This window comes from Pelophylax lessonae (genome assembly GCF_965119305.1).
Source record: "Pelophylax lessonae genome assembly, chromosome: 5".
NCBI classification, from domain to species: Eukaryota; Metazoa; Chordata; class Amphibia; order Anura; family Ranidae; genus Pelophylax; species Pelophylax lessonae.
In genome coordinates, this window is record NC_138772.1 from 366,579,357 (window position 1) to 366,597,066 (window position 17,710).

Below are 17,710 nucleotides of genomic sequence, written 5' to 3' on the forward strand. Positions count from 1 at the left end.
CTGGGGGCACCAGGGGTGCAGGCTGAGTGGAGGGCGCAAAAATCACTCCTAAAACTGACAGTTTTTTTGCCCCCCTCCTGGCCTGCGCCCCTGGTGGGCGCCAATCTGGCCAACCCCTTGGTATGCCCCTGAGCCTGTCTTTCCCCAACCTAAGAACTGTAATTTTATTTTCTCTATCAGTTCATTCCCCACAGTTAATACCTTTTGCATCACTTGACCCTCCTGTGACAGTCCCAAACGGGACAGGGGCTTTTGGGTGGGGACTCGGGGCTAGCCTTATACCCAATGATTATGGCCCATGAGGGAGACCGGGATGTTGTCTGTTTCTTCTGGTCAGAACATGAAAAAGAGCTCAGTTCAGCCTCTAATCCCATGGAGAGCAGATCATTTTCGAATAATGGACTACAACGTGATGAACACTGAGAGTGAGGCTTGGAATAATTCTCTGAATAAAGACAATAAAGCTTCCCTTCTGGAGTGGATGGAAAGGTGTAATATTAACCTTGTACAGGGTAATGATTAGAGGAAATATGTTGGCCCTCCTGCAGACTGGGTTGGAGAAGCTCCTCCACTTGGAACATAAATATTTGTCAACAATCTCCCTCAAGAAATCTATGAAGATAAATGAATTGCACTTTTTGAGACTACTGGAATATTGTATGAGTTTTTATGATGTCTTGTCTAGTGGACATACTACACAAGTGAAAACCAAACACCTGAAGACAGCATGTATAATGTATTTTGTGTATCTTGTTGCCAGGCTTTCTGGGTTGGATGCTCGCAGTCTGGGTGCCTGGCTGTTGATTAGCTTACTGTTAATTAGATCACTGTTAGCTGTAAGGCTCCATGTACACGGGACGTTGTAAATGGCCGTTTAGGAGCAGTTGGGCATTTTTTTCAGAAGCCTCTGAACCCACCTACATGTTATCTTATCTGTCCATGTACACAGGGTCGTTTGCAGGCAGTTCGAACGTGTGTTTCCCGGCGTTTCAAACGCAAAAACGCGACCGAACGCGGTCGAACGTGACCGAACGTCATGACCCGCGTTTAGCGCTCGCGTTTTTCCATTTTAAAGGGGAATGATTTTTTTGACCTCTAGGAACGGTTCTAAACGCAAACGCCCGCTAAACGCGGGTGCAAACGCGACCTAACAGACGTTTTAAATGTCCTAAAAATTCCAGAATTCAAAGGGACTTTTAACAACGTCCCGTGTACATGGAGCCTTAGTTGCGAGCTGTTGATTAGCTTAATGTTTATGTTAGCTGTTCATTAGATATATTGATGATATTACTGTTTAAAGATTGCATTGTTTAGGATAATGTGATCAAGTTCTTATCTGATTTTGTGTGGTAAAAATTCTGTTTGAGTTTTCAATAAAGGGTTTCAGTTTTTACCTAAGCTGGTTTTGTCTAGTTCTTGAGTGAAATTCTCAGCTATAATACCTAGTTCCTGTTTCCAGAGTGGAGGAAGCTGTATCTTGGCGGTGGCACCCAGGCTGGGTGCCAAGCGGTCTGTGACACCTCTCTTTTAGATTGTTAGCTCTAATGAACAGGGTCCTCTGATTCCTCCTGTATTGAATTATATTGTAACTGTACTGTCTTCCTTCTCATTGTAAAGTGCAAGTGTAAAGTTGAGCAAAATGTTGGCGCTATATAAATCCTATATAATGCGTTGCAATAAATTTGTAAAGTGCATTATTATTATTAATAGTTTTTTATTTATTGATATATTAATCTGGACCACAGTTTAAGCAAACGGTGGTCACAGTTTTTTTTTCAGCAGCTTTTTTGTTTCTATTTGACAATGAAAAATATTCAGCAAATGTATGTTTCCTAAATGAACAATAAATGAATGTAAAGGTAACTTTTTTGTTATTTTCCCTTTGATACATATAAAAAGTAGTTGGATTTAACAACAGTGATATCTCAAAAAGAAGTGAAGTTTTTTTGTTTTTTTTTATAAAATAAATACGTTACACCTCTAATAACATTGATTTCAATACTATCAAAACATAAGTAGATCTCAACATAAGCATAAATATATAGTAACAATGACATCAGTGAAGCTCAGTTGTTATGATAGATTTAGTCATGATAAGTACTGACAAATGTCTTGGTATTGTAATTTATAAGAATATTGAAAACAAATAGTGCATGACTCTGTGCTATTTACAAAGCCCTTTGGGCTTATTTAGGAGAAACCTGGGCCCAGACTATGGACATTTTTGGTTTTACATAATTTTAACATGCATTAAAAGGACTTTAAAACAACTCATCCTTGACCTCTCTAGCTGCATGTACTGAAGTAATTCATTCTCAAAGATCATCATAGATGACAGGAATTACTCTAAAGTTTTTTTTAGCTGGTTTGTGGCCGCTTAAAAGCACATTCTGTGTGCTTAGATCAGAAGGCTGGCAAGCCACTAATATTCTGTTTCCATTTTAACTAAAGGGGAGAGGAATTGTGATTTCAGTTCCTCTGTTGTAAACATGAATTTCCCCACAATTCCTGAAGCTACTGAGGTGAAGGAAGATGTGTTTTAATGTGCTTTCGAAACTTGTTCAGAATATGCAAATACTTTAATGCACATGATCTGCGCAAAGGTTCATTTTAATACGTCAGAGCAAAGTACAGCCGTGTGCAGTAGGCAATCAGATTGCTGCTTTTCATGAGTACTGGTACTTCAAGCGTCCCTCTTTTTCTTCTCAAAGGTCTATGTTTTATTGATTCTTATAGCTCATCTCCTTCCATATCCATGGGATTGACATGACCATTGGTTTGTGATGTATTTATATGGAATTCTTTGAAGAGGTCAACCTTATTTTCTGAGATCAAGGGTCTCAACTTATCACAAGAGAAGAGCAGTGCAAACCGCAAGAGGCAAAAAACAGAGCTTGCTGCAATGATCACAACTGCAAAAATACATATTAATAGCATTAGTAGTCATTGACAATAGTTAGAAACTGTATATAAAACAATCACTGACATGTTATGCAAAGGATCATGTCCTTATATGTTTTGTTAGCATGAATAATTACTGTATATTTGAAAATATTGATGATATAAGAATAAAAGTAGGGTATTTAGTCCCGCTCAGTCTTTTAATACATGCATTCTACAATAGCCAATACAAATATGTACAAAAATATATTTTCCTGCCAGACTGTAATGTTCCGGTACCTTTGGTACCCTAAATTACACTTTCCACAAGTGTATGCGCCCCACCATTTACTTTTGGAAAGGTGCGCATACACCTTTAAGACTGGAGCTGTCATCACCCAGCGCCGGACTAGATGGCTATTTAAAGCGCCGGTTCTCACTCACATGTGTTCGTTCAAACACCCTTACCTGGATGCTAACCTTGCTTGAAGCTTCCATGCTTGCAAGCTTACTTCGCTGATGGAACCTCGCTGCGCTGATCCCTGTATCCCGCTACTGGATCATCCGCCTCTCCTGAACCACCCTTCGGCTGTATCGCTAATAGTGCTAAGTACCCCGCAGGGGAATTCTCTATAAACTTATACTAAGCTTACACTATCTAGCTCTGCATAGTAAAGACTGTTTATCACATCTGCATAACTAGATTGCTAGCTCTTGAGACTACTGCTACTTTTCTGCACTGGGTTGATCTCTTTTGTATATCCACCTGCTATTCTATCATCTGCTATCATACAACATTGCTAAACCTTCCTGCATCCATCTGCTACTGTCTCACCTTCAAGTGTCTATCACCTACCACCTCCACTCAACCTATCCCTCAACCTTCATCATTGTGTTACCACATACATAAAGTCACTCTAGGAACCAGCTTGCTAATTGTGTGTATTTACTGGCTGAAATAAGACCTTCCACACATGATGAGTCATTGAGGTTGGGAATGGTATCTCAGCATATCTCTTACATGACTACTGACGTGGAACTATTTCTGCAGCTGAAAATCCACACCATATAAAAACGCAGGAGCGTTACAGATTGAACGAACCCAAAAATGGATTCAGCAGAAATAGTTCCAGAAATAACCACTCAGGTGACACAATTAAAACAGCAAGTATCTGCGTTAATACACGCACTTGCTGAATTAAAAGAAGACAATCAGGCTCTGTCGCAGCAGGTAATTAGACTGACACAACTTACCTCTGCTCAGTCCCCTGAACCCAAGATAAATCCCCCTTTAGTATTTACAGGCGATCGCAAAAAATTTCGCGAATTTAAAAACGCATGTGAGTTACTTTTTTTGCTAAAACCTCGTACCTACCTTACTGATAACATTAAGGTTTGTACTATTATTTCTTACCTATCAAGCGATCCTCGAGCCTGGGCAGATTCTCTTTTTGAGAAAAACGACCAGCTTCTCAACTCCTATGCCTTGTTCCTGGCAGAGCTCACTAGCCTATATGATGACCCCAATAGGCAGAGTACTGCTGATCTTCAGTTAAGATCCTTGAAACAAGGAAGGAGGCCTGTAGAAGACTTTGTCGCAGAGTTCAAGAGATGGACCCTTGATTCAGAATGGAATGATGCATCTCTGAAAACCCAATTTAGGCTTGGCCTATCGGAAGCCGTTAAGGACGAGCTCGCCCGAGCGGATCTGCCAAAAACCCTGGATGCATTAATACAACTCAGTATTACCATAGATAGAAGACTACGAGAAAGAAAGGCTGAAAAGATGGGAATGCCATTATCCGTTTACTCTCGGAGTCTGGCCGTTCCTATGGAGGTAGGAACCATACGCCCACCGCTATCAACTATGGAAAAAGCCAAAAGACGAAATGAAAATCTCTGCTTGTACTGTGCATCCCCGGATCACAAGATAAACGTCTGTCCCCTAGTCAACAAAAAGAAGGGTGAGTGTTCACATGTCTCCCTAGGAGCATTGACAACTTCATTCACTAACCCCTACATTTCTGTTTTTTTGACATTGGGACCAGAACAGGATTACTACTAAGGCCATGATTGACACAGGATCTTGTGGAAATTATATGGATATATGTTTTGCTGCTTTAAATAAAATTCCTATTATTTCTAAACTCAAACCTGTCTCAGTAAGTCTTATTACCGGTGCTCCGTTATCCTCTGGTCCGATCACCGATCAGACACAAGCACTTCTAGTCACTATTAATGAGTCTCATAGGGAGACTTCTACCTTCGATTTAATACCATCACCCCACTTTCCCATTGTGTTGGAAATTCCCTGGTTGCACACACACCAACCAACCATAGATTGGAAGAAACGGTCCTTGACCTTCCCTTCTTGTTATTGCGAGGAAACGTGTAACCTCCCGTTTTCCGGGAAGATTCTGTCTGTGGTGACAGATGAGATTGCACCACTATGTTATCAGGATCTTTCTGAGGTTTTTCTTGAGAAAAATGCTCAAGCATTACCTCCTCATCGAGACTATGATTGTAGCATTGATCTACTCCCAAATAGCAAATTGCCGTTCGGTCATGTTTATCCTCTTTCACAGGATGAACTTGCCCATCTCAAAACCTATTTGGATGAGAACTTGGAAAAAGGTTTTATTAGACCTTCCACTTCTTCCACAGCAGCAGGACTCTTTTTTGTTCGCAATAAAGATTCAAGTCTCAGACCTATCATCGACTACAGGAAATTGAATGCTATCACAATAAAAGATCGCTATCCTCTACCGCTTATCCCTGAGCTCATTGAGCAGGTGCGTGGAGCTACCTATTTTTTTAAAATTAGACCTGAAAGGAGCATACAATCTCATTCGAATCCGTGATGGACACGAGTGGAAGACTGCATTCAGAACTAGATACGGATTGTTCGAATATCTTGTGATGCCATTCGGCCTATGCAATGCCCCTGCAGTTTTCCAACGTTTTATAAACGATATTTTTAAAGACTTACTAGATGTCTGTGTTGTGGTATATCTGGACGATATACTTATATATTCACGGACCCTGTCTGAACACATAAGACATGTAAGACTTGTATTATCGAGATTGCTTGCACATAATCTTTATGTGAAGCTGAAGAAATGCTTGTTCCATAAAGATGAGGTACTCTTTCTAGGCTACATCATATCCAAAACAGGAATCGAGATGGACATGAGTAAAATATCCTGCATTCAGGATTGGCCTACACCAACTACACGCAAGGCGCTACAGCGATTCCTGGGATTTTCAAATTTCTACAGGAAGTTCATAAAAAACTTTTCTGCTATTGTGAGACCCCTCACACAGCTCACTAGCATAAAAATAGAATTTAAATGGTCAGAAGAAGCAAATAAGGCTTTCCACTTGTTAAAGACAAGGTTTACTTCCGCTCCCATATTACGCCATCCAGACCCATCCCTCCAATACATTCTGGAGGTAGATGCGTCAAACATGGCAGTAGGAGCAATACTCTCCCAACGACCTACCCACACTTCACCACTTCATCCAGTCGCTTTTTTTTCTAAATCCCTGAGCAGTCCCGAGATAAATTACCCCGTGGGTGAAAAGGAACTGCTTGCTATAAAATTGGCTCTGGAGAATTGGCGACATTTACTCGAAGGCACCCAACTACCAATAATTATATACACGGACTATAAAAACCTCCAATATCTTCAGACTAGCAAAACTCTCTCGCATCGACAGGTACGATGGTCACTATTCTTTCTAAGGTTTAACTTCCTAGTGACCTACACACCTGCAGATAAGAACAAAAAGGCGGATGCACTATCACGACTAACTGAAGAAAACTACTTTGAAATCCCTTCCGTTCCTATAATACCTCACAAACGCATTATTGGAGTTGTCCGTTCCTTAAAGGAAGAGGTTCTGCATGGTATAAGTTTGGATTCATCCCCACCACAACTAAATACTGATGCAGAAGGCTTCCTCTACTACAATGACAAACTTTACATACCACCTACCCTACGCACCAAGATCTTGGAATTATCGCATGATGTGCCTATGGCAGGACATATGGGTATGACAAAGACTTTCAATTTGATTTCTCGACAATTTTGGTGGCCTGACATGAAAACATCTATACAAAAATTCGTCTCTTCATGCACAATGTCTGTGCCAGGTCCAAAATTGACACTACGAGACCATCCGGTCTACTATGCAGTCTACCAATACCCCAAACTCCATGGGAGGTTTTGTCATTGGACTTCATCGTAGAATTGCCTCCTTCCAAAGGATTTAATACCATCTTGGTGTCAGTGGACCATCTGACAAAGATGGCACATTTCATTGCTATTCGCAGACTACCTTCGTCCAAACAAACGGCAGAACTCCTGATGAAACATGTCTTCAGATTACATGGTATCCCAAAAACTCTTCTGTCTGACCGTGGATCCCAATTTATTTCTAAATTCTGGCAAGAACTATGTCACATACTACGGATTGAGCGGAAGCTCACTTCTCCTTACCATCCGCAGACCAACGGACAGACTGAAAGAGTCAACCAATGCATCGAGCAGTATTTACGTTGTTACACTTCTTACCAACAGGATGATTGGTTGGATCTTCTCCCCCTGGCAGAATTTGCCTACAACAACGCAACTCACAGTACAACCAGGCAGAGTCCGTTCTACTTGAACTATGGGTTCCATCCCTCTATTCTCCCTCCACGCATCCTTCCTTCAAATAACCCAGTAGCCTCAGACTATCTTACCCAAATAAAGGATTCTCTGGGTTTACTAAATACTACCATTGCACACGCTCACAGTCAACAAAAGAAGTACTATGATCTTCGTAGAAGACCTTCTCCACAGTATACTATCGGGGACCTCGTTTGGCTCTCAACAAAAAACTTGAGACTGAAGATCCCTAGCAAAAAGCTTGGACCTCTGTTCTTGGGACCTTTCCCAATCAAGAAACTTATTGGAAAAGCTGCAGTGCAGCTTACATTGCCAATGGACCTAAAAATCCATCCCATTTTCCATGTGTCGCTACTAAAACCCCATGTTCCGGACCAAGGAATAAGGCCTAATATTCCACCTCCCCCTCCTGTACAAGTTGAAGGTGGAGAAGAATACGAGATAAAAGAGATTCTGGATTCTCGTATCTACAGAAGAAGACTTCAGTACTTGGTTAGATGAAAGAACTATGGGCCCCAAGACGACACCTGGCTAAACACCTCTGACATACATGCCCCTAGATTAATCCGCAATTTTCATGCGAGATACCCAGACAAACCAGCTCCAGAGGCCTTCAGGAGCAGGCCTTAAGGGGGGGTATTGTAATGTTCCGGTACCTTTGGTACCCTAAATTACACTTTCCACAAGTGTATGCGCCCCACCATTTACTTTTGGAAAGGTGCGCATACACCTTTAAGACTGGAGCTGTCATCACCCAGCGCCGGACTAGATGGCTATTTAAAGCGCCGGTTCTCACTCACATGTGTTCGTTCAAACACCCTTACCTGGATGCTAACCTTGCTTGAAGCTTCCATGCTTGCAAGCTTACTTCGCTGACGGAACCTCGCTGCGCTGATCCCTGTATCCCGCTACTGGATCATCCGCCTCTCCTGAACCACCCTTCGGCTGTATCGCTAATAGTGCTAAGTACCCCGCAGGGGAATTCTCTATAAACTTATACTAAGCTTACACTATCTAGCTCTGCATAGTAAAGACTGTTTATCACATCTGCATAACTAGATTGCTAGCTCTTGAGACTACTGCTACTTTTCTGCACTGGGTTGATCTCTTTTGTATATCCACCTGCTATTCTATCATCTGCTATCATACAACATTGCTAAACCTTCCTGCATCCATCTGCTACTGTCTCACCTTCAAGTGTCTATCACCTACCACCTCCACTCAACCTATCCCTCAACCTTCATCATTGTGTTACCACATACATAAAGTCACTCTAGGAACCAGCTTGCTAATTGTGTGTATTTACTGGCTGAAATAAGACCTTCCACACATGATGAGTCATTGAGGTTGGGAATGGTATCTCAGCATATCTCTTACATGACTACTGACGTGGAACTATTTCTGCAGCTGAAAATCCACACCATATAAAAACGCAGGAGCGTTACACAGACCTTTCAATATTGAATATATTAGAAACTGGAGATTAGGCTCACCTTTCCATTTTGTTATATTCATCAACATATTTGGTTTCATAATCCCTTTAGTATCATATAACGAATGCACTCTTTTTAAACCATTTTGAGTTTTCCCACTTTGTCACCTACCATATGATACATTATGATCACTCACCTAATATTGAGTATGGCCCCCTTTTGCTAAAACAGCCCTGACCCATTGAGGCATGGACACCAAAGAAACATTCACATGAATGGCAGGACTCAAGGTCTCCCAGTAGAACATTGCCCAAAGCATCACACTGCCTCTGCCAAGTTGCCTTCTTATACCGTATCATGGTGCCATGTCTTCCCCAGGTAAGTGACACACACACACCCAGCCATTCACATTATGTAAAAGTAACAAGATTTATCAGACCAAGCACCTTCTTCCATTGCTCCGTAGTCCAGTTTTGATGTTCTGGTGACCATTGTAGAAGCTTTTGGTTGTGGAAACGGGTCACCATGGGCTTCACAGCCCCATACACAAAAAATTGCGATGCTCGTTTTTTTTCTGCTTTCACCACATCAAATTTACAGACAACATGTTCAATTGCTACCTAATATATCCCACCAATTTTCAGATGCCATTGTAATAAGATATTCCCTTTACCTGTCAGTGGTCATAATGTTTTGGCTGCTCAGTGTATACTGACCTTTGCAGCTGCAGAGCAGAAACACTGAAGTTGTTCAAATCTTCTCTTAGCAGCTCAGCTCACCCTAATTGACTTTCCTAGCTGTGTTTTAGTGGCCTTCCAGTCTTCTAATTTTTAATTTGAAGGCTTTGTTCAGATCTGAGTGAGCAAGTTTGCACGGGCATATCGCTAGTAGGGTAACACATTAATTTTATTGAGCTATGCGCCACACCAAGGTGCATGATGCATGCAAAAACATGCCACTGGTGCTGATGTATGGGGTGCCACTAGAAAGTAATGACATCCCACAGGTCTGCTAACGTGCAGTGCATTTGTCTGCAGTTGGGAACACTTGCGATTTTGCTTGTGTTCCCTAGCCAAAAAGATGTGAACCTAACACTGAGCAGGAGTTCTGGGAGGTGGGAACAGGGGTTAGCTGAGCTTCTTAAGTAAACTGTAAATTATAGGGATGAGTTGCTCCAGAGTGCCTGCAGCTACAGAGGTCAATGAGGGATACAGAATTAAATTACTGTTTATTAGAAATATGTAAATACTCAATAGTCACATGGCCACAGATTTGCTTTAAAAGCTTGTAGAGGATGATTAAAATTGTATTGCGTATGGCCAGTTTGGCAGTTATAAAGAATACTTCTCTATAGTGTCCAACCACAGAGCAGGGTCTAGAGGATTTATGCAGGCTGTTTTCTATAAAAGTGCCAGAGGTTTAAAGAAAAAGAGCCAAAATTGGCCATTCCCCACTACTGAATAATTGGCGATAGCAGTGTGAATGTAAATTTCCACAGTGTCCTAGCATAGTCTTCAAACCTGTAGTGTGACAAATTAACACAGTGATGTCATGTGACACACTTCACATTAGTACCTAACATGTGCATGTGGAAAGTTTATAAAACTTAATCTACAGTACAGGAAACATATAGGAGTAAGTGATAGGCAACTCACCATTTATTACATCATTGTTTGTCATTTCCGAAGACTCTTCTGCCCCAACAAAGACTCCAACTGAAGCAACTATTGCTACTGGGTAAATTGTAAAGGTATAGCGCACATATTTTTCAAAAATAAATGTTTCCATCAAGAACCTGTTAAACAGAACATAAAAATATTTGTACATTGTAACAGTATGATATGTAAGCCTATATACAAAGGTGAAAACAGTAGAGGACCTAAAGAAACAATAAAACTTAAAATGGTTCAAAACCTTTGTTTTTTAAAAAAAATTGAAATAACAAACATGTTATACTTACCTACTCTGTGCTTTTGCTCTTTGGTACAGAGCAGCCCTGATCCTTCTCTTCTGGAGTCTCCCCGCCAGCACTATAGGCCCCTCCTCTTTGGCAGGTGCCCCCATGAAAAGCTGCTTTCCATGGTGGCAACCATGTGTGCTCACTCCTGAATCTTGCCCCCCGCTCCCATGTCACAGCATTTGATAGACAGCAATGAGAGCCAATGGCTCCCGCTTCTATCAATCTGCCCAATAAGGAGCAAGACAGCGGTGAGACTCACTGCATTCTTGCACATCGCTGGATCGAATCGGGCTCAGATAAGAAAATGGGGGGGGGGGGGGGCGCTTCAGCACAGAAGGTTTTTCACCTTAATGCACATAGTGCATTAAGGTGAAAGAACCTTGAAACTTTAGAACCACTTTAATGCTTCAATGTGGCAGATTGTGATCCTCTAGGTTTAGGAGCTGCATTTGGTAGCCGACAGCACAAGCAGATAGAGTTAACAGCCTACACTGTCAGCTAGCAGATGCAGCACTTACTTTATACTTTTTACTTTATTTATTTGCAAAATTTCATAACAGAAAATTTTAATCAAAATTTTCTGTCTTTTTTCATTTGTTTAGAAAAAGTATTAAATACCACCAGAAGAAAGCTTTATTTGTGTGGAAAAAAATGTTATATGGGTTCAGTGTTGCGTTACTGCTCAATTGTCATTCAAAGTGTGAAAGTGCTGAAAGCTGAAAATTGACCTAGGCAGGAAGGGGGTCAAAGTGCTCAGTAGACAAGTGGTTAAGCTGGTGCCATTTTAGGATGGCTCCTTTCTCTGGCATCATCCTATTGAGGCACCCTTGCATGCAGGAGCTAGAGTTGTGTCTCTCTAAACTGTGTGCATCAATAGAAACACATCTAGGATGGCAAGGCACCCCCCTGCTACTCCTCTCCTCCCCTTTCCCAAGCTAAGAGACTGGCTAAAGGCTGCACTGTCCACTGGTAAAGCCTAAGTTTAGTCAAATTTAAAAAAATAAAAAATAAGCACAAGGGACAATACCTACTAATAATCAGAGGTGCCCCGTGTGCTGTTGGCTCTTGCATTCCTTGAAATCCTCTTCCTACTATACCACTCATGCACACCACTGTAACCTTCCAGTGCAGCAAACGTTAATAGAGCCAATAGACCTGTGACAGACACTCATTAAAAGTGCCCAATAATGCCTGCCCTTTCCACTCCCCTCCTCCAATCATAGAAGCTGTACTATCACTTCTTTTAATGGAGGAGGTGGACCTTTTATTCATCCATTATAGTCAAATGCGATAAACTAAAAAAACACAAAGGGTTTAATATTAATTAAAGTTTAACTTCAAAATAAAAATATAGTTTGTGAAAGTGCTAGAAATAAATGGAACAATGTTGCTATGCATTTTATGTCAAAACTACGCTTTGAGGTGTCTGCAAAATTTGTGGTGCTTTGGATGCTTTGTAATAGATTCAAGGACAGACACTGAGCTGAGATCACTGCTCATTCATCTCATTGCCACAAGAGGTCAGTGTAGTGCTTCTTTATATCCTCCAACTAATACAAGTTTGCCATGTAGACTACAGTATTTTCTTTACAATATAGAAGTACAGTGTACTTTTTCCAAAACTAGCACTAGCACTACTGGATAAAGATGTGACCAAATACCAACAACTCCCTATAATAAACTGCAGAAAACTATGAAAATCACAAACTCTTACCAGAATAAGACAACAAAGAAAATCAGGGAAAGAACAATAGTGCTGACATCAGGATCAATTACGTGAATGTTATACTTGAGTACTAATCCGAAATTGACAATCGTTGCTATGGATGTCCATGTGGCATAGGTTGCCAATCCATTATGTACCTAAAAATAAAAAAAGTACCTGTTACGATTCTTTTCAGGATAAGAATTTTATTAGACACCCTAGTAATGTACAGTATCTCACAAAAGTGAGTACACCCCTCACATTTTTGTAAATATTTTATTATATCTTTTCATGTGACAACACTGAAGAAATGACACTTTGCTACAATGTAAAGTAGTGAGTGTACAGCTTGTATAACAGTGTAAATTTGCTGTCCCCTCAAAATAACTCAACACACAGCCATTAATGTCTAAACCGCTGGCAACAAAGGTGAGTACACCCCAAAGTGAAAATGTCCAAATTGGGCCCAGTTAGCAATTTTCCCTCTCCGGTGTCATGTGACTCGTTAGTGTTACAAGGTCTCAGGTGTGAATGGGGAGCAGGTGTATTAAATTTGGTGTTATCGCTCTCATTTTCTAATACTGGTCACTGGAAGTTCAACATGGCACCTCATGACAGCGGTCCGCCAACATCTGGAGTACTCTATCCAGTTCTGGTCACCAGTCCTCAGAAGGGATGTGTTGGAGCTGGAGAGAGTCCAGAGAAGGGCAACTAAACTAATTAGGGGATTGGAAGACCTTTATTACGAAGAGCGCTTACAAGCGCTTGATTTATTCTCCCTGGAAAAGAGACGCCTGAGAGGGGACATGATAGCGATTTACAAATACCTCAAAGGTGATCTCAGCATAGAAAAAAAACGATTCAGTCGCAAGGAATGTAAGAGGACCCGAGGCCATACAATGCGATTAGAGGAGAAGCGATTTTAAACTAAGGCTTCGCAAGGGTTTTTTTTTTACAGTGAGGGCTATAAGATTGTGGAACGCTCTACTACAAATGGTAGTAACTGCGGGGAGTTTGGCTACTTTTAAAAGACTCTTGGACATACATCTCAAAGATCAAAACATTCAGGGGTATGGGAAATGAATACGTCCACACACATCTACACAGGTTGAACTGGATGGACTATTGTCTTTATTCAACCTCAACTACTATGTAACAATGTAACTCTCTAAAGACTTGAAAAAAATAATTACTGCTCTACATAAAGATGGCCTAGGCTATAAGAAGATTGCCAAGACCCTGAAACTGAGATGTAGCACAGTAGCCAAGACCATACAGCGGTTTAACAGGACAGGTTCCACTCAGAACAGGCCTCGCCATGGCCGACCAAAGAAGTTGAGTGCACATGCTCAGGGTCATATCCAGAGGTTGTCTTTGGGAAATAGATGTATGAGTGCTGTCAGCCTTGCTGCAGAGGTTAAAGGGGTGGGGGGGGGGTGGTCAGCCTGTCAGTGCTCAGACCATACGCCGCACACTGCATCAAATTGGTCTGCATGTCTGTCATCCTAGAAGGAAGCCTCTTCTAATGATGATGTACAAGAAAGCCTGCAAACACGCTTGGTGTTAAGCGTGCGTTAAGGCAACCAGATGAGTACAAAGACAAGTGTGTCTTGCCTACTTGCTTTGTGCACTGGTGTGTTGTCATGTTGGAACAGGAAGGGGCCATCCCCAAACTGTTCCCACAAAGTTTGATACATGAAATTGTCCAAAATGTCTTGGTATGGTGACACCCTGAGAGTTTTCTTCACTGGAACTAAGGGGCCAAGCCCAACCCCTTAAAAAAAACCTGCACCATAATCCCCCGTCCACCAAATGATTTGGACCAGTGCACAAAGCAAGGTCCATAAAGACATGGATGAATGAGTTTGGGGTGGAGAAACTTGACTGGCCTGCACAGAGTCCTGGCCTCAACCCTGATAGAAGACCTTTGGGATGAATTAGAGCAGAGACCTCGAGCCAGGCCTTCTTGTCCAACATTAATGCCTGACTTCACAAATGCGCTTCTGGAAGAATGGTCAAACATTCCCATAGACACACTCCTAAACCTTGTGGACAGCCTTCCCAGAAGAGTTAAAGCTGTTATAGCAGCAAAAGAGGGCCAACTCAATACAGAACCCTATGAACTAAGACCGGGATGCCATTAAAGTTCATGTGTGTGTGTAAAGGCAGGCGTCCAGTGGCGTAGCGTGGGGGGTGCAGGGGGGGCAAGCCGCACCGGGCGCAACATCTGGGGGGGCGCATCCGCAGTGTCACTCTGTTTGTCTGACTCTGACATACACAGTTCACACACTGTCTGCGGCTGCCTCCATCTTTAGGCTGAGAGATGTCCAGTGCGGCCGCCCTATGGCTGAAAATGGTGGGTCGGGTCGGGTCGGGGCGGGGCTGGACTGTGCCTCACCTGTCCATTGGTGTAGGGTTGGGTGGCGTTGCAAGCCAAGCCCCGCCTATGCCGCCTCTCCTCACTGCTCAGTCAGTTTAGCAGCGAGTAAGTCAGCAGCCTGGTGCTTTCACAGAGTGGGTTTTTTTTTTAATCACCTGAGGCTCTAATAGGCTTCAAAAAAGGGTGGACCCGGGGCACCGAGTAGTGCGCCCCGAACCCACCCATTGTGTGACATGTGTGATCCTCCTCCTCCTGGCCAATCAGGAAGCGGGTCCAAAACCCGCTTCCAGATTGGCCGAAAGGCGAACTCATGCCATTGGCCGAGGAGGAGGCGGGAGGACTCGAGGAGATGCGGGGAACTGAGGAGAAGCCGCCGCTGCAGGTAAGTCTCTCTGCATTGAAAGGGGGCACGCTGGTCACTCTGCATTGAAAGGGGGCACGATGATCTCTCTGCATTGAATGGGGGCACGCTGGTCTGTCTGCATTGTAAGGGGGCACGATGATCTCTCTGCATTAAAAGGGGGCATGCTGGTCATTCTGCATTGAAAGGGGGCACGCTGGTTTCTCTGCATTGAAAGGGGGCACACTGGTCATTCTGCATTGAAAGGGGGCATGCTGGTCATTCGGCATTGAAAGGGGGCACGCTGGTCTGTCTGCATTGAAAGGGGGCACCATGATCTCTCTGCATTGAAAGGGGGCACGCTGGTCATTCTGCATTGAAAGGGGGCACCCTGGTCATTCTGCATTGAAAGGGGGCACGCTGGTCTCTCTGCATTGAAAGGGGGCACACTGGTCATTCTGCATTGAAAGGGGGCACGCTGGTCTCTCTGCATTGAATGGGGGCACGCTGGTCTCTCTGCATTGAAAGGGGGCACACTGGTCATTCTGCATTGAAAGGGGGCACGCTGGTCTCTCTGCATTGAATGGGGGCACGCTGGTCATTCTGCATTGAAAGGGGGCACGCTGGTCATTCTGCATTGAAAGGGGGCACGCTGGTCATTCTGCTTTGAAAGGGGGCACGCTGGTCATTCTGCATTGAAAGGGGGCACGCTGGTCATTCTGCTTTGAAAGGGGGCACGCTGGTCATTCTGCATTGAATGGGGGCACGCTGGTCATTCTGCATTGAATGGGGGCACACTGGTCATTCTGCATTAAAAGGGGGCACGCTGGTCATTCAAACTTGTATTTAGATGCATTTTACTTTAATTACATCAGTATTTTCATAACAAACAATACATATGCTTAGGGGGTAAGGGTTTCTTTAACTAATCTAGTGGAAGAGACTCGAGTGCTAAAATCCCGCGGGTTAGGGGGCGCAAATTACTTGCCTTGCCCCGGGTGCTGACAACCCACGCTACGCCACTGCAGGCGTCCCAATACTTTTGATAATATAGTGTATGTAGCGTGATAATTTACCTAATATTCCATTCTATTTCTGTCCTATCAAGTAGGCTTTCATACAACACAGTTGTGTTTGCAAAGTCTGGTGGCCAGGTTAACACATCCAAAAAAGTTTATTTTGACAAAGAACTGCGCTGCCACAAATAGGTAGAGGGTTTATATATTATGAAAGTCTCTGCTCTTACCAAAATTCTTATGCACCACAGATCAAAACGTTGGTGCTGTAACATCCAGTCCCTATAACGATAACATCTCCTGTAGGACATGTGAAGCATCAAGAAGCATGTGATTGGAATTAAAGCCAGAAAGATATTGCCAAATATGAGAAGCCTACATGTAAACAAAAAAAAAGAAAGAAGAAAAACTGGTTACATGGTTGCTGTATAAGGATATTTATTACACAAAGAAGCCTGAGGCCCCGTTCACACTGGGGCGACGCTACTTCCCGGGGCGACCTCACAGGTCACGGCGCACTGCTCGCACCGCGACCTCGGAGCGGCCGGCACGGACTTCATAACATTGAAGTCAATGCAGGTCGCTCCAGGTCGCCCCAAAGAAGCTCCGGACCCTTTTTCTAAGTCGGAGCGACTTGTGTCGCTCCTATTAGAATGGGTCCACAGCTTCTCTATGCCAGGCCACCTACGGCGACCTGTCAGGCGACCAGGTCGCCTGTCAGATCGCCCCAGTGTGAACGGGGGCTAAGAAATATCAGCATCTAAATTTGTATGCTTGGCGAGCAACCCTATTTTCCAAAGTGTGCCCTCCAAACTAGAACTTCTGCTCCCACATGAGCAAAAAATGAGAGACCATACAGAACTCAGGTCATGGCATTATTTCCTCCTTGCTGATGTAACCTGGACATCAGTATTTACAACCTCTGCGGCAGCAGGTCCTATTTACTACTGCACATGCACAGGAAAACCAGGGCTGCACTGCCAGTATTCCTCTTTGCTACTTAGAGTTTTATCTACTCACCAGTAGTCGTCTTAGGTTCAAATTAGTGTGTTGTTAGGACATGACCGCCAATGAGTAGTTTCTTAGTAGTAAAGAGATGTAATCTTCATTGTAGCCCTAGCCATACGCTGTAGTAGGAATCAATAGAATTCTCATCTACTCTTCTCTCTTGGTTCACTTAAACATGGGCTCAAATATGGGCTCATCCAGTAGCAGACTGGAGTAACTGAGTGTGATTGAATCATGCTTGTATTTATGACTGTCCTCTGGTGTTGCCCGTGTCTTTGAATCCCTAAATAACGCCCCTCAACCCTGGGAAAGGTG

At 43.0% G+C, this 17,710-nt stretch overlaps 1 protein-coding gene across 1 annotated transcript in view; it reads right to left on the reverse strand.

The window, feature by feature from the left end:
- Positions 1 to 2,130: 2,130 nt before the first annotated feature.
- LOC309556868 (uncharacterized protein) overlaps positions 2,131 to 17,710 on the reverse strand; it is a 35,106-nt gene continuing 19,526 nt past the window's right edge. The window contains exons 4-7 of the mRNA XM_082259393.1: positions 16,618 to 16,762; positions 12,661 to 12,809; positions 10,642 to 10,781; positions 2,131 to 2,912 (exon numbers count right to left, since the gene is read on the reverse strand). Coding sequence (XP_082115519.1) covers positions 2,731 to 2,912; positions 10,642 to 10,781; positions 12,661 to 12,809; positions 16,618 to 16,762 — 616 coding nt within the window. The 3' untranslated portion in view covers positions 2,131 to 2,730. The remainder of the gene's footprint in view (positions 2,913 to 10,641; positions 10,782 to 12,660; positions 12,810 to 16,617; positions 16,763 to 17,710) is intronic.